At 43.7% G+C, this 27,219-nt stretch overlaps 1 protein-coding gene across 1 annotated transcript; it reads right to left on the bottom strand.

The window, feature by feature from the left end:
* On the bottom strand, positions 1–27,219 carry LOC309359666 (atrial natriuretic peptide receptor 1-like; the record flags this gene model as incomplete). Its single annotated transcript, XM_081893544.1, has 12 exons — positions 1–1,882; positions 3,959–4,050; positions 5,785–5,883; positions 7,668–7,820; positions 9,905–10,044; positions 11,427–11,514; positions 14,216–14,309; positions 15,971–16,090; positions 19,343–19,447; positions 21,522–21,570; positions 25,037–25,178; positions 27,129–27,219. The coding sequence occupies 12 exons, from the start codon at positions 27,217–27,219 to the stop codon at positions 1,748–1,750; spliced, it is 1,308 nt and encodes a 435-aa protein (XP_081749670.1). The 3' UTR covers positions 1–1,747.

Genomic DNA, 27,219 nt, shown 5'->3' with positions numbered 1-27,219 from the left:
CAGTAATAAAACCACTCCGATAACTCACAGACGTTTGGTGAGGCAGGTATTTGAAACAAAATGCTAGACCTAAAGGTCAGGTCCAACGGGACTCTTATCGCCTTGATGTGAGAGAAGGGGAGAGGAATTTACCAGGGCAGGAACTTGAATAAGATCCCAAGGCAGGATTGAATCCATGACAGTTCTGTAACATGAGAGATTATCCGGCAGTACAAGCACTTATGAACGGAAGGAAAACAAAACAAAAACTCCGCGACTATTTATGAACGAAAGAGTGCTTGTGGAAATGAGCCCCGCTTTCCTTCAGAGACACCACAGCCAGTGTCCTAAATTCCACAATGAGTCAGAGTGCTTGAGGTTCGCACTAAAAAGAAAGCGAAAAGCATTGTGTGCCAAAAAGGGACCCAGCATCACTGAGGTGCTTCTAACAGGCACAGCAAAACAAAGAATGCTGATGGCCCCCCCAGACAAACGAGAGAGCCCAGGCTTCCTATCCCCCCCCCAATCTATTTTCTCTGTATCCACCTGGCTTACTGTGTTTACACATATAGCTGTAGCAGAGGGTGGACAATGAAAAGCTTATTTCAAACTTGCAAACCTTTCAATTCCCCCCCAGAAGGTTCTCAACTCAAGATTATACCATATGTGATTCCTCTCTGAAACATTTCTTAAACAGTGCCAGCCTTGCCAGTAAGAGACCTCAAGAATAGTGCCTTGCCGGTTTCTAAGCAAAATGCTGTTTTTCTGCATCATCTCCTGTTTCCACTTTTTGGAAGGGGAATTTTCTCCTTCACTAGATCCCTGTTTGCGTGCTCACATGTGATTACAATCACGTGGAATGGGTGGGTGAGGCTGGCTGACAGCCATGTATCGTGTTATGTACTGAGTTGAATAGGATCCAAAATGCAGCAGTCTGATTGGTCCTAGAACAATAGGATCCAAAATGCAGCAGTCTGATTGGTTCTAGAACAATAGGATTCAGAATGCAGCAGTCTGATTGGTCCTAGAACAATGCAGCAGTATGATTGGTCTGCAGGAGCCACCCAATCCAGCTCCAGATGGAAGTGAATCCACAACCTGATTGGCTTACAGGAGAATTCCGGAATTAGCCAATAATGTGCAGCCCATTGTGTAAATAATGTATATAAAGCAGATACTTTGGGGAAACTTCCATTCCTCCTCACCACTATGAGCTGAATAAAGAACATGAAATCCACTCTTGACTCTGAGTATATTTTATGTCGGAAGGGTGATATGAAGAGGGGGACCTGCTCCAGGCACACAGTGGTCAAACCATGGTTTTAAACCATTTCCTGTCCCTATTCACTACCATTTGTGCCATCAAAAAGTGCATCCCCCTCATTAGGTGGCGCAGTGATCCTAATTGTGGTTCGTCAGAGGTCTGTGAATTAAGTAACAACAACAAATAACACTTAGCACAAGATTCAAGATTCAACAAGATTCAAGCAGGGTTTCTGACCCTGGTTTGTTGGCCCTGAATAAACCATGGTTTGTGGGCAGGCGAAACAAACCATAATTTCACCTAACGTCTGAAAACAGCCAGAGTCAGGGTTTGCAAGCCTACAACGGTGTCTATTTTCTTCATATCGCTCATGAGGACCTCCCTTTTGGAGAAGAGAACTTAGATGCTTCTTGCTTACAGTTTCATTTGGGGTGTATAAAGACTGTGACCATGGAGAAAGTACCTGGTGGGGTTTTTGTATAGCAGGGTTGAAAGCAGGTCATTTTATATAACACCTGGGATGATATTGCAAGTACTTTGGTTAAGAGTCTGAGAGGTTGTGGAAGGGCTTAGCGATTTCTTTTGAGTTGCGCTTGACTTCTTTCCTTCCAGCCAATATGTTATCATGTCACCTTTCCCCTAGAAAGAAACGTAATAGCATAACTTATCAATGGTGTCAGCAATACTTTACACCTGAGAGCAAATACCAGCACTAAAATAGAGGCATGGCTAGCCCCCCGTTGCTTTATTTCAATTGCACCAGAGCAGGGATCTCCAACAGGTCGATTGCGATCTACTGGTAGATCCCGCGAGGTTTCGGTAGATCACGGTCGATCGCTGGGCCCCTTTCCTTATCGCCCCCTTGCCCCGCCCTCTATTGTCACACAATCTGCAGAACAGAAGACGGAGTTTACTCAGTGAGGCTGTTTGTCTCCCCAGGAATTTGTTGGTGTGTGGCTGTTCCTCTTTCTCCCCTCAAACCCTTAAGAATGGGGCTTTCCTCCTCCTTAAAAAAGGCTCAACATCTTTGACCTGAAACCCGCCCCCCCCCAAAAAAAACCAGGGCTTTCCTTCCCCAGAAAAGGTTAACAACTTTAACATGAACTCCATTTTTAATGAGCAGGCCTGCAATTCAAGATCTGTTCTCAAAGTGGGCCAAAATGCCATCCTTTTCAGTGGACACCATTGTGTTTTGCTCAGTTTGGAATGGAACCACCCCTCCCCCCACCCTTTTAAAATTTTGTGCACTGGAACCAAGTGTTTCTGTTTTGAGGGTACTGTTTTGAGGTTTCTAATTTGGGTGAATAGATGCAGTGGTGCAGCATGGGGGGGAGGGGGAGGCACAGGGCAGTTGCCCCAGGAGAAAAAATTCAGCACCCAGTGCTGCCCCAATACAGCTGTGCACTTCCTTCACTGGGCTCCATTGAAAATGGCTTCTCCATGTGCACCAGGAAGTGACCTCTCCATACAATGGAACAACTCTTCTTTCATTATCTCTGCAGCTGCAATGTCCTGGGCGACTCAGATGCTGTTATGTAGTTGAATGCACATCTCTCCATCCATTTCCCTCCCTCCCCCCGGGACTGAAGATGCTGGCAATCCATGCTACACCACTGTCCTTCTGTCTAATAATGGCCTGGTTCACGCAAAGCACTAAGATAAAGTATGGCATAGCATGGACCAGGGATGTAAGAATGCATCTTTTTCCCCGTTCCACCTCGTATCCATCTCATACAGAACTGCTTCTGTTCCACTGCAGTTTATCTTCTGTCACAAGCAACCTCATTCATCTTGCTGTCTGCTGTGATGAAATCATGTAACCGAAGGTCATCGCTTGTCTCACCTAAGCAAACCACCAGCCAAACCCCGACGTTGATTTCAGCTTGTGGTTTGTCTGGAATGGCTTAATGCTAATCCAAACCATGGCTTAGTTCCCATTACAGTTTTCCCACAGTGTGCCAGAACAAACCATAGTTCAGCCTAGTGTTACATGCAAACCAGGCCCATAAGTGGCAACTTTTGTTTACTAAATGGATTGTTATCTTATACCAGGCATAGGCAAACTCGGTTTTGGGACTACAGCTCCCATGATTCCTAGCTAACAGGACCAGTGGCCAGGGATGATGAGAATCATAGTCCCAAAATATCTGGAGGGCCGAGTTTGCCTATGCCTGTCTTATACTTTCTGCAGTACCTCAGAAACACAGGACCTCAGAAATGTATATGTATATTTAATCAAACTGCAAAAAGGCCAGTGGTTAATTGACTAAAAATGCAAAGCTGGAGGCGGCCCTAACAGAAATACGTTTGCACTTTCCATCTGCACTGGAATAAGCATAGATGTTCTAGTTACCCACTGGTGAGGTGAATCTCTGCTCAAACCCACTTTCCTCTATATTACAGCTTTGCATCTTCTGGGACTTCAAGTCTTCAGGATAAAAATAGGTCCTGGAGAACTTAGGCAGAAATTAGGCCCTAGGCTGGTAACTTTCAATATCACGGCTGTTCCCAGGGTTTCTTGGGAGAGGCATTAAGACTTGAGTCACTTTACACAGTGCAAATGTGCCCTAAGGAGCAGACCAGAAACGAATGATGCTCAAGATTCAGAGCAGACTCGAGGCCAGCCAATCCAAAGGGGTTAAAGGAAAAGCTTTCCAAAGGACTGCCACTCATTTCCCCTTCGGGAAAGCCTGAACACAAACGTTTCCTATTTACCTTGACTTGCAAATTCCCCCGGCACACCAATATGTACTCTCCAATCTGTTCCAGCAGCTGGTATGTATTTGAACTGCACTGTATTTTGAGAGCTAGAAGGAAAAGAGACATTCAGCTACACCACTGTTATCAGCCCTGCTTCCCTTTTCAAAGAAAAACTCGCTGTAGAAACTGAGCAATGGCCTCTTAGATGTAGATATCTCTCCCCCAATCTCGTTTCTGCCATTTGCTGCTACAGTCCTGCCAGTGGACTCACAGGGGAACCCTGAGGTCTGTGGCTTCCGCCTGAGGCATTTTGGAATGTGTCCATGACTGTGTCAACTAAGAATTAATGATAGTATTTCCCATCTCCTTATAGCTGTTGACAAGTTCAGACTCTCCAAGCATCCCTATTTTTCAAGTACAGTCTGTTGACAAGTAGAGAAGTTGTCCCTATTTCTGATGGGATCCCTGGAATGTCCTGCTTTTCCTTAGGACGTCCCTATTTTCATTGGAGAAATGTTGGAGAGTATGAAATACCCCCCCAGGGCTTTTTTTTCCAGCCGGAACTTACCGGAATTCAGTTCTGGCACCTCTCAGGTGGGAGCCATTTTAGAGAACAAGGGAGGTGCCAGCGGTGAGTTCTGACCAGTGCTGGATTTATGTATAAGCTAAACAAGCTATAGCTTAGAGCCCCACTCTCTTGGGGCCGCCAAAAAAAATTAAAGAAAAAACACCTGGATGTACATTTCCAAAATATAAGATAAAAAACAAATAAAATAAAAACTACACACAACAACAGTGTTTTGTGTTGTGTAGGCTTCTATTTGTTGTGTACAGGTGGCTTTAGATACCTATTAGGTCCATAAATTACCATATAGCATATATTCAACACAAAAAACAGAGGCAATTTGTTGTTGACAAAGGACAGCTGGACATCAAAAGGGCCCCATTATCTTCAGTAGTTTTGGGCCTCATCAAACCTAAATCCGGCCCTGGTTCTGGCACCTCTTTTTCTAGAAAAAATAGCACTGGGCATCCCTATTTTCACTGGAGAAATGTTGGAAAACTTGACCCTTCCACCCCTCAAAGACAATTCCATGCAGTCTTGCTTAGGAGAGCGACAAAGATGGTCAGTGCTAGAAAGAACTAGGCAGAAAGATTGGATGAACTTGGTATGTTTAGGCTGGAGAACAGAAAGACGAGGGGCTATCACAGTGAAGAGGGCCAAGACTTCGGTTGAGTACACACCATGCATGTAAACTCCACCCCAAGGAATCTTGAGAAGTGTTTTAAAAAAGAGGGAGAGGGAAAGAAGTGGCAGAAAGAGGGGAAACCAATCAACCTTCTTTGGTCTCACCCACCCAACCCCAATCAACACAAAAACATCAGCATCTCTGCAGTAGGAAAGGTAAAGGGACCCCTGACCATTAGGTCCAGTCGTGGCCGACTCTGGGGTTGCAGCGCTCATCTCGTTTTATTGGCCGAGGGAGCCGGCGTACAGCTTCCGGGTCATGTGGCCAGCATGACTAAGCCGCTTCTGGCGAACCAAAGCAGCACACAGAAACGCTGTTTACCTTCCCGCTGGAGCGGTACCTATTTATCTACTTGTACTTTGACGGGCTTTCGAATTGCTAGGTTGGCAGGAGCAGGGACCAAGCAACGGGAGCTCACCCCATCGCGGAGATTCGAACCGCTGACTTTCTGATCGGCAAGTCCTAGGCTCTGTGGTTTAACCCACAGTGCCATCCGTGTCCTAGATCTCTGCAGTGGCCCACCTGAAATGTCATCAGCTCATCTTTCATTAATTCTCACAGAGATTTGCCGGTTGCTGCTGTTTTAGTTACCTTCACTGGTGGACTCCATCCTGGAGGCTGTGTTGACGGTGTCCCCAAATAAGCAGTACCGGGGCATTTTTGTTCCCACAACTCCTGCCACAACTGGCCCTAGAGAAAGGGGAAAAACAACAACCCAAAACCAATCCAAGGATCGTTTCTGACTTGATTTTATTTGCAGTTCACCCCAGTATCAGAGATAACAGTCAGGGCTTACCGTTTCTGTGTGGGTTCACTGTATTAAAATATAAGAGCAGTACAACATTTGCAAAAAACAACAACAAAAAAACAAGGAACAGCACAGGGAGGAAAGTGGCAGGAATGTGCATTTGGTACGGAGGAAAGTTTTCTGTGTGAAGAAAGGCAATGTTGGTCACATCAACACTATATATCTGAAGCGCTCTTATGTCACTCAGGGAGAAGCTGAGGAGCTGCTGTTTGTTAAGGGTGCTGGGAATTACAGGTCTTGCAGGGTCAGCAGCCTAGCAAACTACAGTATCCAGGATTCTTTGGGGGAAACTATAGCTGTCAAAGTGACATACGAGTGCTTTAAATGTCTGATGTGACTTGGAGATGAAGGGGGGGGGGAGCTTGGCTGATGAAGCTGCAGATAACGGCCGTTGAGATTTGTAGGCTATCATAATGAGAAGCTTCTTCCACAGAAGTGCATTTGTTCGTGATGGGCGCTCTAAGTTAAGAGCACGAGATACGTGCAAATCGTTCTGTTATGTACTGAGTTGAATAGGGTCCAAAATGCAGCAGTCTGATTGGTTCTAGAACAATAGGATCCAAAATGCAGCAGTCTGATTGGTCCTAGAACAATGCAGCAATATGACTGGTCTACAGGAACCACCCAATCCAGCTCCAGGTGGAAGTGAATCCACAACCTGATTGGCCTACAGGAGAATCCCGGAATTAGCCAATCACGTGCAGCCCATTGTGTAAATAATGTATATAAAGCAGATATTGTGGGGGAACTTCCATTCCTCCTCACCACTATGAGCTGAATAAAGAGCATGAAATCCACTCTCAACTCCAAGTATATTCCACATTCCTTCATTCCCGGGAAGAGGGAGGACCAGTTGCTGTTCCCACATCCATTTCAACTGGTTATTGACCGAAATAAATAAATATATACCATACTTTTCCGTCTATAAGACATCCCCATGTATAATACGCCCCCTATTTTGGGGGACTAAAATTTAAGAAAATGGGGGGAGATGCCAAAAATTTGTTGAACTTTTTTGGGGGAGGATTGCCCAGAGTTATTGAGCTTTTGGGGGTGGATTACTGATGATTGTTTTTAGGGGGGAATGCCGAGAATCGCTCACCTGCATGCATTGCAAAATCCGCCTTCCCATCTCTCCCCTCGCCTGCCAATCGCCCGCCCTGTCCCGCAGCATCGGCCAATCAACAACACCCATTCCCATTGATGCAGCAACCAATAACATGCACGATAGCCACTGACAGCCACAGCAGCAATCAATCAGACGTATACTCAATGCACACCCCATGTATAAGACGACCCCCACTTTTTTGCATTATTTTAAAGGGGGGGACTAGTCTTATACACAGAAAAGTATGGTATATTTCCATCAATTACTGCTACCCTGTTAAGATTAGCTCAGAAAGTGAGGCAGAACTGCCACTTCAAAAAGCAGCGTGAGAACCAATCTCCCTCCCACGATGGGATGTAGTTCTGGACTCCTTTCTAGTCTGTCTCCACCACAACCTGGCCATCGCCAACAAGAGCTATGAGTGGACACAGCCCTAAGAGGGCAAGCTTCACACCTTCTCTGGTCCTGAATGAGGGCAACCTACTTTAATTCTCCCTTATACCCACATCCCACTTTTGCAGAGTCAACATTTCTCCCTGGCACAGTGCACCCTCGTACCTGAGTGGATCCCTGCTCGAATCTTTAGCTGGGTGTTGGGCTTGTGTGGGATCCTAAACGTTTTGCACACCGAGACCAGGTCCAAAGCCATACTTGCAATTTCGCTGGCGTGGCGAATGCCATTCTCTCTGGGCACTCCTGACACCACCATGTCTAGGAAAAAAATAAATGGGAATATTCACCAAGGTTGGCATAGGCTCAATATCGCTATTACCATCACTCGTGTCCAAATTTTGGAAGAAGAAACGGCAACAGCTCACCTGAAGATGGTTGAACAGGAATGACTGGGCCAATAGGTACATGCCATGCTAAGCCAAGCCATGGCTTAATGCAAATGTGCAAACATGCTGAATCCCAAGGAGGTGATCACAGCTATTTTGCTCTTCCCTAGGCTGTTTAGATCCGAACCATTGACCACTCATATATGAGAGTCTTTGCCTGGCTGGATTCTGTATTATTTTGTGTTCTGTTTACAAATTCCCGATTTACACCTACTCCTATCTTCTGCATCGCTTGACCTTTTGGCTTCAATTTGTAAAAGAAAAATCTACTTCTCTCTACACCAAGCTGTCTAGGTTTCCAATTTGTCCACCTGATGAGGTAGGCTCTCACCCACAAAAGCTTCTGTCACAGATTCTGAAAAATAAAGGTTTCATTTTTAAGGTGCCACAAATCTTTCTTGTTTTTGTTCTTTAATGGTGGGGGAGGGGACTTGCAGAAATAAACTTGGCACAGCATCTTCTTCTCCTACCCCTCCCCCCCGAAGATACCCCTTCATCCACCAAATCTGCTCTGGAGGCTGAGGAGAAACCCATAACAGATTTGGGAGATGTCCCTTTGCAAGTATGCACATTAACAGGACAACTTCCTTGGGGCACAGGAAATAATTTATGGGAAACCTATTCATGAAGGGATATTTTAGTGCAGGAAAAATAACCACAAACTTTTATTAAATGTTCAAAGCACTCTGCATATATTACTTCAGCAAGTGTTACAGCATCTCTGTAAGGTTGGCCATGACGATCACCTCTTATTATGCAGATATGGGCAAATGTAAAGAAACATTGCTTTTCCTGGTGAGCTTGGGCTGAGGTCAAATTTGGACTGGGGACAGGCACCTTTTCCCATACGTGGTGGAACTGCAAATTGATTAAGAAGTATTGGAATATGATTTATAATGAAGTTAAGAAAATGTTTAAATTGATTTTTATTAAAAAAACAGAAATTGACTTTTATTAAAAGACCAGAAATTGACTTTTATTAAAAGACCAGAAGCTTTTTTTTATTAGGCATTATGGGTCAAGATTTACCAAGAGAAAAGAAGAAACTATGTATGCTACAACTGCGGCCAGGATGTTATTAGCCCAAAGATGGAAAAGTGAAGAAATACCAACCAAGGAAGAATGGCTACAAAAATTGATGGAATATGTAGAAATGGCGAAGCTAACAGAAAGACACAGAGACAAAGACAATAGATAATTTAAGAAAGATTGGGAACTATTTATGTTGCATTTACAGAAACAATGTAAAGATCTAAACTCACCAGCAGGGTTTGAGTAAACATTTACAATTAACAACAGACATAATAACTATCAATATGGAGATAACATGCAAAATATTTGAAAGCAGGCAGGGGTTAATTTGGGGGAGAAAAAACAGAAAAGGAAAATTATGGGATAATGCACACAGTGACTTGCGATCCCGATCACACGCAGTCTGTAGTCCGTTGGCAGTAGGAGTACAATATGGGCATGTCTTTAAGTTAACATTTTACATTAAAAACCTGACTACCAAACTATCCAAGGCTTTTCACCAAAGCCAGACTAAACGTGTTTCCTTCTGCAGTGTTGGATGGCAGGTTGAGAGGAGTTCCCTACCAGGACAGACTTTGCTCTTGTGCTCAAGACATCGATTCCATAAAACATATGTTGTTGCACTGTGCAAAATATGAGCAAGCCAGGGCTGAACTGATATTACCCCTGCTGGTACCTTTCCTGGGAAAATCAGAGGCTCACTATGTTAGGTTCCTATTGGAAGACCGGACAAACGCTAGAACATTAGCACTGGCGAAGTTTTTAATCAGTGGTTGCAAGAACCAATGATCCCTATATTCTGAACAAAATGCTTGTTTAACCTGGAGGTAGGCTGTATGAATTGAGCAGTGCTTTGTAATGATTTGTTGGGTCTCTGAACCGTAATAAAGATTGATGATGACAATGTTGTTTTGAAGCACTCACAGGCATCTCCGATAGTTTCCACCTTGTAGACGTCGTAATTGTCTATGATTTCATCAAAGGTGGTGTAGAGCTTGTTTAGGAAGTCGACCACTTGGTAAGGCGTGCTGGTGCTGGAAAGCTGAGTGAAGCCAACAATGTCGCTGGCAAGGAAGAACAAGCCTTAAATGTGAGTGGAAGGATTTTGGAAAACATTTTGATGCTGACACATTTTGATGGCACATTACATTTTGAATTCTGCATATTTGAGCAGCGCTCTCCTCCTCCACTCTGCTGATTCCCTACAATAATTATTTTTGCAGTTTTCAATTGCACCATGTCAATTTAGCAGGTTAGGGGACTGGAAGATAGCGTTTCTTTATAAAGCGCTGGTGAAAAAATATTTGAATTATGTTTCCCCAGGCTGTTGCAGCTGAAAGGGCTTCATATGGGCTCCCCTGCCAATAAGACCTTCCCATTAATTTTAATGGTAGAAGCAGAAATCATTTACTGGACTTGGAATGGGGAGGGGAATCCATGCAAGGATCTTGAAATTTCTTTAAAGTATATTCATTGGGAGAAAAGAGCTGCCTCGTACCCTCACAAAATCTGCTCTGATACCAATCAAACTTCATTTACAAGAGGAGTACATAACCTCTTATCTATACGTTAGAGTTACATCTGTTGGGCAAATAATTCTCTTTGTTGTCCATCCTGTCGTGTATAAATCTTGTCCATCTGCAGACAAGCAGATGTAAGCATAAATCAGTAGACATTAATCTGCAGAATTTTAATGGGCTCGCTTGCTTGAATGCTTGAAGCATTTCAGACAAATCCTAAATGATGATGACTCTCTCAAAGGCAGAAAGAAAAAAAGAGGAACAAAAATTCTTTCATAAAAGGTTATTAGTTCTCTAGCATAATTAGAGCAACTTTCCCTGCATGGCTAACACGGCACTAAACTCTTGATACGGCAACAATAGCTTTATCAACACATGTGTAATGGGAAGGGAAGTTCTGCTACCAAGGGTGGGGGGAACTTCCTTGTTGCAGCCACTTCTCCTAGATTCAAAAAATACAATGCAGTGTTGACATTGCTTAGACAAGATGACATGAATATTTACGTCTAGTTAATTTAATTCCTAAATGCATCTACAATTTATTTTTAAAAAATATCTTCAGAGACCTACAAGGAACACATATGTGAACGAATCAATCATCATCATGAATATGTAAATAAATCGTCATCATATCAGATATGTGCTAAACGTTAGAGATGGAGAAGGAGTGTGCTGCTCTTCACAAGCACCCATGGCAGTCACACCAAAATGCACATGTCTTTTGCAGAACAGCTGCAGGCTGTGCTCCCCAAGAGTTTCACCTTTCCACAACACTCAGCTTCGATATATCTGCAGAGACAGTTGTGGAAGGACACAAAGAATAAAAACGTATCTCGCCATGGTATCGACCGCACCTTGACGTCTCTGAAAAAGCTATTCACACAAAGGCTTAGTAGCGGTTTGCTGCTGGGTTCAGTCCTACTTACCTGAAAAAAACAGTGGAGTTTATGTAACTTTGGGCCTGTGATGCCTTTCCTTGTCTTAAATCATCAGCTACCTGTTTTGGCAACATGCCTGTTTTGTAGAACAAACAAAAGCCATTATTACTAATGCAAAGTACCCACTAAAACTCAACCTGTATTAATAAATACAAAGTGATTTCACAGTGGAATCCTATACCTGGCCAATACCTGAATTTACAGTAACTGCAAGATAAAATGCATCCATTGACCAGAAAGCAGCAGATATATATTGACATCAGGCTCTTGGAACTGGTCTTCTCAGTTTAGTTTGATTCCACTGATATGAAATCTCCCACAGTAAGCAGATACCTAACCAAACTCTCAGTTGATTCAGGATGCAGAAATGTAAAGTCGCTATTCACATCATTCCTCCTTCCACCCCAACCTGGTTCCTTTTCTATCTTTGATAATTTATTTGGATTTTACTTATGTATTTTATTTAGATTTTTATTTTTAACAGTGCACTTCATCGGGTTCTCTCTATCTTTATCTTTTCTTCATACTATCCACTGTCATCTGTTGGGATTCTTTTCTCAAAATCCTCTGCTTTTAAAACTGCGGTCAAATGGGTAGCCTGAGGTCCCCGGAACCACTCTGAAAATAATCATGGTGGGGGGAAATGCTCTACTGTTTTGAGCAGTGGTTGCCAAACTCTCCCCACCCTCCCAATGGGACCACTTGAAAAATGCTAAGAGTCTTAGCGGATCACTTAATTGTTATTTTTCTGGTGTAGCAATTGTTGTTCCCTGCCTTTGGTGTGGTATGGTATTTCTATTATATTTCTATTGCTGCTTTAATTCCTTACATTGTATTTTGTTGCATTGCAATTTGAATTCCATATAGAATATATAAGAGTTACAAGAAACACTAGGTAAAGGGACCTCTGCCCGTTAGGTCCAGTCGTGACCGACTCTGGGGTTGCGGTGCTCATCTAGCTTTACTGGCCGAGGGAGCTGGTGTACAGCTTCCGGGTCATGTGGCCAGCATGACTAAGCTGTTTCTGGCGAAACCAGAGCAGCACACGGAAACGCCGTTTACCTTCCCACTGGAGTGGTACCTATTTATCTACTTGCACTTTGACGTGCTTTCAAACTGCTATGTTGGCAGGAGCAGGGACTGAGCAATGGGAGCTTACCCTGTTGGGGGGATTCGAACCACTGACCTTCTGATCGGCAAGCCCTAGGCTCTGTGGTTTAGACCACAGCGCGACCCGCGTCTTTACACTAAAAGACTGTTAAAAACCAACGTGTAATTTTAATGTGAATGTTTCATGGACCACCTGAGTGAAGCTTGTGGATCACTTGTGTTTCCCACTCCTCAGTTTGGGGTCTACTGCACTAGAGGTTTCTTTGATGTGCTTATCACATGCTGAAGATGCAACCCAATTTTTGTTTTGACACTTGCACATTGCCTCTTACGCGGTGCAAGCAGCTGAAGCAGAATTGTAAGAGAACCATGAGATCTTTCCTTGTATGTACACTTGGCTTTGGGAAATGTAGCCACCAGCACTTAAATTTGAGTTTAGAAGCCTTTTTAGGCACCACCCCACAACGGTAGATATATGTGAGGGATGGGGGATCTGTGGCCCTCCAGATGTTGTGGACTCCACTTCCCATAAGCCCCAGGCAACATGGTCAACGGCCAAGGATGATGGAGTCCAGCAGCATCTGGAGATCCACAGGTTCCCCATTTCTGCTATTGGGTAAGGAAATATGGAAATGATCCCCAATGAACAAGCACATTTGAAGAAGGGTCCACAATACCACAAAGTCTAAGAGCCACTTAATGCATACTGAATGTCATGACCTGCAACCTGGGGGCTATGCACCATCAGATGGAGGAACAAGAGGAAGACCAGGGAGAAGAACTGCCAAGAACCCAGCACCACACAAGCCAAAGACTGGGAAAATAGGGAGAAGACCCTTTTAACAATCAGCCAGCATCTCTGTGGAGGTGGGACTTACTATCCTATAGGACCAATGAACATATATAAGCCCACACATAGTGCCTGGAGAGAGACAGTTGGCAGGTGCCAATGAATGAGTCCCACTAGCAGAAGCTCTGGGCTGGCTTCCCCCTGCCGCCTGTCACCAACCACTTGCTCCTCCCACAAGGTATCCCCCAAAATTGGCTCTGAGGAGGAGAGGAAGGGTTGTTCTCTCTGACAAGCTGAAATGCTTGTGGCAATGTCCTTATAGCTTGCATAGCTCCCTCAGCCAGACCATTGGAGCTCTCCAAGGTCCTGAAGGTACTTTGAGTGCCTTGGACCTCTGCCCTGGATTTTTGCCTTGAATTCCTTACTCGGGCTATTGACAGGACCATGATGGGAGCACCCACAGAACTGAAAGTCCCCCTTTAGCAAAGCCATATATCAGAATATGGGACGCAGGTGGCGCTGTGGTCTAAACTACAGTGCCTAGGGCTTGCCGATCAGAAGGTCAGCGGTTCGAATCCCCGCAACGGGGTGAGCTCCTGCCAACCAAGCAGTTCAAAAGCACGTCAGAGTGCAAGTAGATAAATAGGTACCGCTTTGGCGGGAAGGTAAATAGCGTTTCCGTGCACTGCTCTGGTTCGCCAGAAGCAGCTTAGTCATGCTGACCACATGACCTGGAAGCTGTACGCTGGTTCCCTTGGCCAATAGAGCGAAATGAGTGCCACAACCCCAGAGTTGTCCATGACTGGACCTAACGGTCAGGGGTCCATTTACCTTTATATCAGAATAAGCTGTATTCCCACTGGTGCGAATCACTCACTATACAACAAGCGGTCCGTCTTCTGCTTCTCATGTGTCAAGTCCTGAGTCCTTTCTGCTACTAACACCTCCAGGTGTTTGCTGTATTTCTCCATCTAGGTAGGCAGAACAAAAATGTATTCAACACAAGCAACCCCGTCAGATATTCTGTGTCAGATAATGGACTCTGTATTTACCAGCCGCTGATGTTACTACCAGACTTCTGCACAAAGGCCTGTGAGTCAACCTTGCATAGCTAGGCCCACAAGCCGTCAGCAATAAAACAGAACGAACTTGGAGATACCCTAATGTCATGAATCAAAGACGCCTGAGAGCATTTGCAAATTGAAAGCCAATAAATTGCTTTTAGACACAACCACCCTGTGCACGCCAGTGTTTCCCCAGCTGTACACGTAATGTGAAGGGACGGTTACTGATTTTATTTATATTTCACATGTTTATGTTAGCTCATTTTCAATGTTTGCTTTTACTAGCATTTTTAAAATAAATATTTTAATTAATATTTGTAAACCACACAGAAGTCTTCCGTGGAGTATACAGTAAACTCTATCTATCCAGGATCTACCCCATAGGAAATGTCTTTAAATTCCTTTACTATTTCTAATATATGTAATCTATGATTGAGTGCTAGCCAATAGCATTTATGATAAAATTACTGTTTCTTGTGGCAGAATTAACCTATTTTACAAGGAACCATTTTGGATCTCAGACATTTACATTTGTAAATCTATTTTAAATGTCTGTGCATGTGTGTATAATTCCATGGGCTTTTTCTGTATTAAAACTAATAATAAGAAAACACCATTGTTGTAGTATTATCATATCATGACTGATCACCAGATTTTCACCAGACAATTAATTCCCTTAAATCAGAAAACCACAGTTATCCAGAAACCTCCGAAACTGAGCCTACAGGAATGATGAAAAATAGGAAATTTTAAAATAAAGAGGTATAATCCTCCTTTACTTATCAGATTCCCCTCCCCCCCCCCATGTATCTGTAACCAATGGTTGGTAACCAATGCTCACTCTTTCTTTGAGAAATGCATGTCCCTAAGCATGTTTGCTGAATGTAGGTCCATTTCCTGAAGAGGACAAGCAAACAGGAGAGAGGAATGCTGAACCTCTCCAATGCTTAGCAGTGATCTCCCACAAATGCAACCTCCACCAGTCTGCCAGAGGTAGACTTACTTCCAGTTCACAGACAAGCAGGGATGGAGTGGGGAACTATTAAAATAGCCTAGAATTAATAATAATAATAATAATAATAATAATAATAATAATAATAATAATAATAATAATTTATTTGTACCCCGCCCATCTGGCTGGGTTTCCCCAGCAACTCTGGGTGGCTCACAACAGAATGATTAAAAACATGATAAGACATCAAACATTAAAAACTCCCCTAAACATATATAGAGGAGTATAAGTGGGTGGAGAAATGGTTAAGCAACCTCTTTCCTGTCCATTGGATCCCCCTTGCAAGAAGTAGCTGCCCTTCACATCCTCATTAGTTTTATGAGCATAATGCTTCTGCACAATGTCTGTTGTACAGAGATAACGATGAGGAACTATGCCTTGGTATTGGCAGGTGTGAATCTTTGCTAATTCATAAAATCATATGCCCTCTTTCCTTACTGCCACCTTACTGTCTTCAAACAAGTGACACAGAATACGCATTCCTAAATAACGTTTTCATGTGCTTCAAGCACATCCAAGAGTTGTCCTCTCTGGTCCAACTAAGAACGATTCTTACCAAAGTCATCATCATGTCAACTGGGCTAACTTTGTTTGGGTTCATCTTCTGCAGCAACTTCCTGACTTGCTCAAAGGTAAGCCTTTGTGCTGGATTGCTTTTCCTACACCTTCTGATCAGCTGCAAGAAGGAAAGAAGATTTAGGACATAACATAGAAGTGGATGCATGGGAAAAGGTGAAATGGAAAGCTGATACGAAATGATGTATAGATGGTATCTAACACCTAACAAATTGCCTAACATGTATAAGAAAGTTTCTAATGTTTTCTGGAAGTGTAAACAGGTATCTTTTTTCATATGTGGTGGACTTACATGATGAGATAAAAAAGATGTTCAAAGTGATTATAATAAAAAACAAAAACAACCCTGAAGCTTTTCTCTTAGGGATTATGGGGACAGAAGTTCCAAAAAAGATGTTTAAGCTGTTTATGTATGCAGTGCTTTTTTCTAAAAAAAAATGTTTAGGGGTACTCTCATTTTCCTACTTATATTGAAATACTTTCCCTCAATGAGGCCAAACTTAGATTCACAAAATGTTTAGGGGTATGCATACCCCTGCATATCCCCAGAAAAAAACACTGTATGTATGTAACAGCAGCAGCTAGGATTTTTTATGCACAAAAAATGGAAGGAAGAAGTTCCCACCAAACATGAATAGATAAGTAAGAAAACAATGGACAATGCAGAACTGGCAAAGTTAACGGCTAAAATAAGAGAACCTAATGATGATTGCTTTATGAAAGAATAGCCTTTTTCGGACTATTTAAAGAACTATTATAGTATGATGAGCTCGCAAGCAGGGTTTGCACTATGAGCAACAGAAGGAATTAGAGATTATAGTATTGTTGTTATGGTATAAGAGATAGAAAGTAGGGTTCAGCAGAGGGGAAGAAATAAAAGGGGGTGGGAAGTCGACAAAAGAAAAAAGTAAAAATTCACTATGTTTTGAAGTGCATATGTGAAACTTTGGAAATTTGATAAAATATAATTTAGAAAAGAAACAGGATAGTATGTCACTCCTTCTAGTTCAAATGAGGTTCTGGCCTCTGACAGTCAGCATCTCTTAACCGTCACCAGTTGCCAGAATAGGCTCAACAATTTATCAAAATGTATTATTACTGTGTATTAATTTATATACCATTTGTATGCCCAAGTGGCTCCCAAGTGGTCTTGCAGCTATAAAATCAATACATACTTAAAATGCACAGCAACAGGTCCATGGGGACATTAAAACAGCCTTAATTAAAATATACAGTAATGACGGCTCCCCACATCAAATGGGGGGCGCATTTTGCGTGGTCACGCGCAGCCCCCCCGGATCCCAGTGCGGCTCCTGGTAGTTTGGGTTGCCTTCATCCTCCCCAGGCTGGAAACCTGGAGGTCTCCACCTACCTCAGCCAATCACCCAATCCCGCCTGGGGAGGCACTACCAGGGGATCGGCCAGGTAAGGGGAGGGACCACACTGCCCACACAACAGAAGGTGAATCCTACTTGCGAAGTGTCAGTCAGTCGGCTCCAGAGCTTCTCCCACCCTCCCCTCCCTCAGTTAAGTCTTCTTTTGCAGGTTAACCTCTTTCTCTACAGGTACGCAGGCGCTGTTACATCAAGATTGCTGTTGAAGGGCCAGAAAGGAATTTTCCTGCGTTGGCAGGTTTTGCTTTTCCCATAGCAAAACATCACAACTTTGGTGGTTTCAGGCCTTGGGCGGAATCCTTTAGGTCAATCTTCCTAAATGGGGGGGGGTGAAGTGGTGACCCACACACCCCTTGGGGCGGTGATCTCAGGGTTCCCCTTAAAGGGGTCTTGGGGGAGGCATTGGCCATATGCCAAGAGGTTGTCATTGCTCTCCCCTTCAACGGCAGCGAAACGGTGGGGGGGGGCTCTCTGCTTGACCATATGTTTTCCAGAGCCAGCCCAAAACCCACACATTCTGAAGCCTCCCAGATCCCTGGCTGGGGACTGGGAAGGATAAACGCCCAGTGCCTGAGCCAAGGTCTCCCTACATCTGAAACTTAATAAAGTTGTGGCCAATTTTAATCCCATAGTATGTTGTCTTGAGTCATTATTCTGCTCAGAGGTTGCTTGGGGTTGGGGAGACTCCGCCTGTCCATGCAAAACAAACCATTCAAAAGTGCAACAATGAAAACGACAGAATCAGAAGTTAAGTTCAGGGGAATGCTTGCCTTCAGAATGCCAACACTGATGACGTCGCTCTTATTTTAGCAGGGAGGGCATCCCACAACCTTGGCATCACCAGAGAAAAAGCCCACCTCTGTGTTGCCACAAGCCAATAATCATCAAACTTTGGAAAATAATGTGAGTTCAATTAGCTAGTTGTTGTGCCCTCTATAGGAGAAAATATATAGATGCAATGTAGCTAGATCTTTCAAAGTAGTTACTCTAGAGCAGGATTTCCCAAACTTGGGTCTCCAGCTGTTTTTGGACTGCAACTCTCAGCATTCCTAGCTAGCAGGACCAGTGGCCAGGGATGATGGGAATTGTAGTCTTAAAACAGTTGTAAAAAGCTTTAAAAAGTTGGAGACCCTGCTCTAGAGTAATCTGAAAGAAACAAGGAAGGGGGGGGAGTGGTCTTGGCTTCCCCGAATCTATTTTTCCCCAGACAGACAAACTAAAATGACAAGGTGACGCTTGAATTCTTTTAAACTAGACAGACTTTCCCCCCTCCAGACACATATTTTGGCTCATTGACAGCCACCTTTCAAATGCAGAAGCTAGAGCATAACGACTATTAAATACGATCATGGATCTGACAGTTTATAACCACAGGAAGTCATAAAACTCCAGTAGCTGCATATTAAAAGCATCATTTACTGCATTCTGTTTTTGCGAGACAAGCTGACATTTCAGTTTGTCAGAATAATACTATTTTTAAGGAATATTAAAGCCACACATTGTTCTGCAGAGTCTTGGAGGAGGAATTGGAAACTTCCTCCTTCTTCTTCTTCGTCTTCTTCTTCTTCTTCTTCTTCTTCTTCTTCTTCTTCTTCTTCTTCTTCTTCTTCTTCTTCTTCTTCTTCTTCTTCTTCCATCTGTGTGTTTTGTTTTTAAGCGAAAAAGAAACCTTCCTTTTCTTTCAAGGGCAACATGCATCGTGGATCGTGTCTGCTACAATTGCCAAACATTTCACACACCCCTTGTACTTTTCCCAGCAGCCTGATCCACTGATACGAGCAGATGATAGTGCTCATCTCATCATCACAGAACACTTCACCTGCTGGTTTCTGCAGATCAAGCTGCTATTAAATGGATAAGCAACAGGCCAAGGCAGTTCCCAGCTGGCAATTTCAGTCCACTTCTGCAACAATAATTCCACCATAAAGAAGACAGGAGTATATTAGCATTCGGTTTACCTCTACATATTCTGTAGGGCAGGGACAGGCATGCTCAGATTTTTCTGATATTAATTCTGTCAAAGCGGGGCACAAAGAATATTCCTCTGACTGTGTATCATCTTTCTGGAAAACACAAATAGTGCCTTTATTTATTTTTAAGGAGATTGTATCATAGAACAGAAATCAGCAAGAGTCACATGCTCTATAGACATCCCCTTCCAAATCACATGCTTTGGGGCAAGCCAGTCTGATGAGTGTCATAATAATAAATTATTATTATTATATAATACATTTTAGGCTGTGAACAGCCCTGAGATCTACAGATGAAGGGCAGTCTACAAATTAAACAAATAAAAAAATAACAGTAATAATATTTTAGAATCACCAGTTTTGTCATTGGTGCCATTTATTCACAGCAAAATTCCACATATTGCCCCTTTTTGTTCAAGAAAGTGTGTGTGTGTGTTGCTTTAAGGCAGGCACATCCAACAGGTAGATCACTGGAACTCTGTGGTAGATCACCGGTAGATCACTGGCTCCCCTCAAAGAAGCTCAACAACTTTGACCTGAACCCCCAAAAAGGGGGTTAGATCACCGCCAGTTTTTAACTCTGAGGAGATCGCAGTCTCTTGGGAGCAAGCCATCCTAAGACATCTATACTCTGCTTTTCAATGAATTCCTACAACCCGTTCTAGCACTTCTCACGACCTTGCAAAAACCCTCACCTCAAATTCAACATAGTTTGAGGTTCTGTTATAGGATCCAGGAGGGCATCCCAAGTTCAGACAAAAGAAGATTCGTTCAACAGCTCTTGACTTGAATGCTGTTCGTTTCAAGGTAAGTGAGCATGTAAACGATTAACACTGTGATGGCCTGGGATTCGGACTCGGAGGCTGAACCTGAGGAAGCCCAGCCTGCACAGGATTCCCTGCCTCCAGAACCAGCTGAGCTGGGGCTGGGGCCTGAGCCTTAAGGGTCCTCACCTGTGCTGGCACCAGTTGAGTCTGCTCTGGCTCCTGAGGTGATGGAGGACCCATTGCCTGCAGGTGCTTCACTCTCAGCCCCGTCAGGGGAAGGTGAGGTGGCCTCTGGGTCCGGTAACCCTCCAGCCTCTCCTGACCTGCAGAGGCTCAGGGCAGAGAAGCGGAGGGAACTAAGTTCCCGCAGGAGGAGTGCTCGCCTCCAGGCCAGGAGAGGTGAGTCACCTGTGGACCGGGGCCACCCTATGCCTTGGGGCAGATAAAAGCCAGCCAGCCCCAGTCCCAGGTTGCGGGAGCAACATTGTTGGTAGTCTGTTCCTGCCTGCACCTTGTCCTGCTCTTCTGTCAGAGTTACTGACCTCGCCTGACTCCCTGCCTTGGACCCAGCTTCAGCTCTGATGGACAACCTCCATACTGCACCCTTGACCTCGGATTGGACTTGGACCTCGCCGCACGGTTAACCCTCGGGACCAGCACAAACATGATTGCCTTACCTTGCTGGTAAGGTTTACAGGTCAATAGAGGAGCACTAATCTGTGAGTACAGTGGTACCTTGGTTTAAGAACAGCTTAGTTTACAAACAACTTGGATTAAGAACGCTGCAAACCCGGAAGTAGGTGTTTTGGTTTGTGAACTTTGCCTTGGAAGCGGAACATCTTCCGCTTCCTGTTGAGTGTCAATTGAGTCCTCCGCTGCTATGGGAAAGCATGCATTGGTTTAAGAACGCTTTGGTTTAAGAACAGACTTCCGGAATGGATTAAGTTCATAAAGCAAGCTACCACTGTGTTCTAAAATGACCCAAGCAAGGGTGTGTGACTCAAACATTCTGGCCTTCTCAGCATAACAAAACCAAGATAACACTCTAATTCTCAAGTATTTAAAAGCAGATATTTAATTACCCGAAGAACCAGTCAAGTTAATTTGGAAATTATGCAAGATTTTGCACAAAATATATAAAAATCTAACATTTTTTGGGGGGGGGGACCTGAGGGCTCAGTAATAATTAACTGCTTATCTCTGCCCATTTTCCCCAAAAGCAGTCTCCCACAATCCCAACTCCCCCCAAACACCTGGAATTATTGATTTCTAAGATGTATAAGGTTACAACAATAAAGTATACAATTATAAAAACAAACAAAACCACTACAATTTTAAAACACACAAAATCATTCCCAAATGGAGCAGAACGGTCAAGTACCAGTCATCATAGATCTTACCAGGGTGGGGTCAATTCTTGTTGCTATTTCGATTAAAATGATGGCATAGCTGCAAAATTGGAGATAAGTCATTGCCAGTGGCAGAACATTGGAAACAGAATGATTAGATTAGTTTGTAAATGCAGGAGCCAATTTTCAAGAGAAAACACTCAACAAAGCAGCATGCAAAGACGAAATTAAGCAACCGTCATGCAATGCAAAACTTATCTAAAAATTTCTAAAACACCCGGAATTCGTAATAATCTTAAAAGCCAGCACAAATCCTCCAGCATAAACCTGAAGACACAGTAAACTAAACATAAAATGTTTTGCAGCTCAGTTTAGATCAGTCTTGAAAAGTGGAAGCAGTTGACCTTCAGAGCCCATTCAAACAATCGACGGGTGGAGCTTGCCTAATCTCAAGCAAAATTTAATTCCACAGATGTGGGGCCACTACCAAGAAGAGGCGACAACTTTGAAAAAGCTCTCATCTGGCTAAACTCAGCCATGATGATTAAGCCCCATTAACAGCAACAATACTTTGGCTTACAATTGCTTATTTTCAATGGAACTTAAGGCACAACTATATGTATATCAGGGACACTGTGGGTAATACCTCAGCGCCTAGGACTTGTCGATCCCGACGGCGGGGTGCGCTCCTGTCGTTCGGTCCCAGCGCCTGCCAACCTAGCAGTTCAAAAGCACCCCCGGGTGCAAGTAGATAAATAGGGACCGCTTACCAGCGGGAAGGTAAACGGCATTCCGTGTGCTGCCCTGGCTCGCCAGATGCAGCTTTGTCACGCTGGCCACGTGACCCGGAAGTGTCTGTGGACAGTGCTGGCTCCTGGCCTATAGAGTGAGATGAGCGCACAACCCTAGAGTCTGTCAAGACTGGCCCGTACGGGCAGGGGTACCTTTACCTTTATATGTATATCTACCTAGAAATAAGTCCCCCTCTGTTCAGTAGGGCTTACTCCCATGAAAGTATGCACAGGGTTGTAGCTTTAGTAACAGCCAACTTTCAGGTGGATTGGGGCTAGTATCTTTAAATAAGTCATGAAGGAACGGATTAATGAAAGCCAATTATTTAGCATAGTGAGGTGCTTCTGTCTACTTCAGATAGTGTGCCATCTTCCCGCTCAATGAACTCAACCAAGTACAGGTCCCATTCCTTATAAATAACATTGTTATGCCCTATGCCTAATGAAATAAAGTTCCCTTTAACCCCAGTACATTGGTACCTTGGTTCTCAAACTTAATCAGTTCTGGAAGTCCGTTCCAAAATCAAAGTGTTCCAAAACCAAGGTATGTTTTTCCATTAAAAGTAATGCAAAATGGATTAATCCGTTCCAGAGTTTTAAAAACAACCCCTAAAACAGCCATTTAACATGATTTTTACTATCTAACAAGACCATTTATCCATAAAATGAAAGCGTTAAACAATGTACTATAGTCACTCACTCACTCAATCAATCAATCAATCAATCAATCAACCCTTCAGTAGCTGAACTGGTTTTCACACAGTCACAAAAACAAACAAACAAGAGCCACAAAAACAAAAATGCAAAATAAATAGCAAAAACAGACAGAGCTCAGTGTAACACTCAAAACAGAAGTGTGGCACTCAAAACGGAGCATGTTTGGCTTCTGAAAAAAGTTCGCAAACCGGAACACTTTCTTCCAGGTTTGCAGTGTTTGGGTTCCAAGTTGTTTGAGTACCAAGGCATTTGAGAATCAAGGTACCACTGTATAAATATAAAACAAAGCACCACATGCAAGAAGTGCCTCCAGGAACCTTCAGAAATTGCCCAGGACAAATGTGGATGTACTCTCCAGCTGACAATCAGAAGACTGATCATTGTCATCACCATACAGGGGAACAGAGCTCCTGCAGTTTTAACAGTCATGCATAAGAGGGGTTTTTAGTTTGTCATGCAATTTAAAGGCGCAGGACCTCATGTCCTCTTTTGTATCTGGCAACATTATATCTAAGAAGATGAAACATCTGCGAAACCCCTTTGAAACTTGCTAAATGGGAATTAACCTCGATGCATTGCTAAAGAGGATCAAACATTAGAGGACTTAGAGTGATCCATTACACTCATTTTCACACCTCCAAAGAGGCCAGTCTGATGATATGCTGAAGAAGCATATATCAGGCTGTGGGTGCAAAACATGCAACAGATGACACCGAGCGCAGGTGTTTTTGTTAAATTTAAGCTCTTCCTCCCCAAAATGGCCTCTGAGGGTTGAAGAACTGCCTGGCATAATGGGGACAAATTATTCATGCTGCCAAGTGATCCCAGATTGTGCCACTTCAGTCTATGTCGTTCAGTTCTTTGAAAAATGAGTATGCTGCTCCTGGGACGATGAATAGCTATTCATAATATTAACAATAAATAAAACAGAACAATAAAAAAACACAGAAGGAGACTCAGCGGAATAATAAAAGCAGACCAAGCAGAGAACCCATAAGACTGCTAGTTAAAAACAGCTCGGATACCATGATTGAAGGCTTAGATGTAGGCGCTTATCTTACAACTTCTAACCCCCTCAACTACAGCCGAATCCTAGGATCTCAAACACCTTGGCTCCTGAACAAATCGGCTCTCCAAAGATCGAAATCCAGAAGTGAGTATTCTGGTTTTTGAACAATTTTCAGAATCTGAACGTCCGGCATGGCTTCTGATTGGTTGCAGGGGCTTCCTGAAATCAGGAATTGGCTTCCTGCAGCCAATCAGAAGCCGCACATTGGTTTCTGAACGTTTTGGAAGTCGAACATACTTCCAGAACAGATTCCATTCGACTTCCAAGGTACGGCTGTATTGGCCATACTGGCTAGAACTGATGGTACTTGATCAGTAACATCATCTGGGGGGAACAGAGTTAGAGAAGGCCTCAAAAACTTGGAAAAGCTCTGCTGGGTGGCCTCGTGAAGTTCTGATGGGGGCACAGAAGTAATGCTTTGAATGAGAGAAAGAGAATGGGACAGTGTGATTATGAAAGAATAATCTGTCATACAGGAGTACAGTAAAGGTAAAGGGACCTCTGACCATTAGGTCCAGTCACGGACGATTCTGGGGTTGCGGTGCTCATCTCGCTTTACCGGCTGAGGGAGCCAGTATACAGCTTCCGGGTCATGTGGCCAGCATGACTAAGCCACTTCTGGCGAACCAGAGCAGTGCATGGAAACGCTGTTTACCTTCCTGCTGGAGCAGTACCTATTTATCTACTTGCACTTTAATGTGCTTTTGAAATGCTAGGTGGGCAGGAGCAGGGACTGAGCAACGGGAGCTCACCCCTTCATGGAGATTCAAACCACCAACCTTCCGATCAGCAAGCCGTAGGCTCAGTGGTTTAGACCACAGCACCACCCACGTCCCAAAACAGGAGTACAGTAGTCACAGCTTATTTGCAAAACAGCGAATAATTCCAGCAACACAAAAGCAACCCCCCATGTTTGTTCCGTCATATAGTAACACAGTTTACTTCGATTATACATTAAAAAGGGGAGACCCATTTATGATTATCATCACCTGTACACATCTGCAACTGGAGTTGGTTCAAAGTTTGGTGTGGTGTGAGCCTCAGGCGCCAGATATATTTGTGTGAAGTGCTTATGAGGAACATTGGACTCCATTAAATAATCTTCTTTTCTATAGAACTGCAAGCCATAGTCTGACACAAGGAGAAGCAAAGGAGGGGAAGGGGGAAAAAAGGATCAGAAATTTCCCCTGGTTGTTTTGCATGATTTTGAACTGAGTGCCACAGGAGATGTTCATTTCAACACACTCAGTTGGAAAATGGACTGATTCAGTTGAGAGCTGAAATGAATTCTCCTCAGCAAATTCCGGACATGAGGATGAGAGGAAATTCCCTGGATGTCAAAATATTAGTCACATTTTAAATATTCAGCATCAGCATTTCACATTCAGAGTTCTGTCAGTAGCAGCCAGCCCTTTCCTGCATCCGACAGCTGTCACTCAGTAAGGATGAACATCTGATGAACATCTGACTGTCTCGCTTTGCAATGGGCTGTACAGGACAGCTAACATGCTGTCATTCAGAGCTTGGTCTGCCTTCCGGGCTGGTGTCACATAGTTAAATCTGATTGGCTGTCACCATGACTAAGAGAAAGGAGGGCTATTCTCCAAACATAAGCAAGGGCCCAAATAGATTAAGCTGCAGGGAGATGCTGCTATCTGAATTCCAGATATGGGGAGGCAGGGCGAGATTCATCTCCCTGCCTGAGTCTCTCCGGGAATGGAGCCAGGGAAGTCTCCCTGGGAAAGCCCTAGCTCATTCCCTTGGAATGCATAACATATAAGGGTCTAATCTATGACAAGGTAAAAGGTAAAGGACCCCTGGACAGTTATGAGCGACTATGGGGTTGTGGCGCTCATCTTGCTTTCAGGCCGAGGGAGCTGGCATTTGTCCACAGACAGCTTTCGGGGTCATGTGGCCAGAATGACTAAACCACTTCTGGTGCAAGAAGCACAACGACAAAAACCAAAGCACACGGAAACGCCATTGACCATCCCATCGCAGCGGTACCTACTTATCTACTTGCACTGGCGTGCTTTCGAACTGCTAGGTTGGCAGGAGCTGGGGCAGAGAAATGGGAGCTCACCCCGTTGTGGGGATTTGAACCACCAACCTTCTGATCAGGAAGCCCAAGAAGCTCAGTGGTTTAGACCACAGTGCCACCCACGTCCCTACAAATGCATATTATCTAAGGGTGTAATCTATGACAGATCCTACTGAGAAGATCTTAACAGCTGGGGAGCATCGCTCGGGGAGCAGAGCAAGTCCTGACGTGATATTTTAATTAATTAATTAGTTTCTTAAGTGCCACTCATTAATTACCCAAGGGTACATGTGACTAAAGGGGTGAATAAAATGATGTACGTGACATGCTGCATACAGCCCAAGGGCTACTGTAATATAGTGGCTAAGCTACAATCCTAAACACACTCACTAAGGAGTAAGTAGATGTGTTTGGAATCTGTGCGTCAGGCTGAATAAGAAGGAGCAGCAAACCTGACAGTGCCTGGTTCCAAACCTGTCTGTATCACAAGCTCAGTAGGCAGACATTGAAACAGGCTACTCTCTCCCTGCATCAGCCCCCCACATCTGCAATACACAGATAATAGTTCTGATCATCTACCCTATAGCAGTCTTGCAAGGATTATTCATATATGTGAAGCACTTTGAACATTATTATCTATGCACAGAGTATCTGCCAGTCTGTTCCTTCAACTCCCTTTGAGTTTGATCTGCCAAACATTTGGGTTTTTTTTTTGTTTTTGTTTTTTACCATTATCCAGTGAGTGTTCACAATACGGCTGTGAGAAATAGCAAAGAGAACCTCCTATATTAAATGATAAACATTATGTGTGTTAAAAAAACAACAACCCCAACCTGAAGACACGTTGCTAATTGCTGTTTGTTGCTAATGGGTCTAAGTTGAGCCATTTGACATTTGCAAGGTAACATCGCATAGATTCGTCTTTTTCAGGAGATGTGGGGATGGCGACCGTGAGGACAACAGCAGCACTATCCCATAATAAGCCAATATCCACTCATACTTTTCCATAGAACAGAGAGAACAGCTCCTGTTCCGCTTACCTGAAATCTTACAAACCCAGCGGTCATCAATGACACAGTTGGTGGACTTTAATCGCCCATGATAGATCCTGTGCTGGTGAAGATACGCCAT

This window comes from Podarcis melisellensis, assembly GCF_964234715.1.
Source record: "Podarcis melisellensis genome assembly, chromosome: 17".
Taxonomy (NCBI): domain Eukaryota; kingdom Metazoa; phylum Chordata; class Lepidosauria; order Squamata; family Lacertidae; genus Podarcis; species Podarcis melisellensis.
The sequence above is the reverse complement of the archived record's forward strand: the minus strand, read 5'-3'. Positions and strand labels throughout refer to the sequence as shown.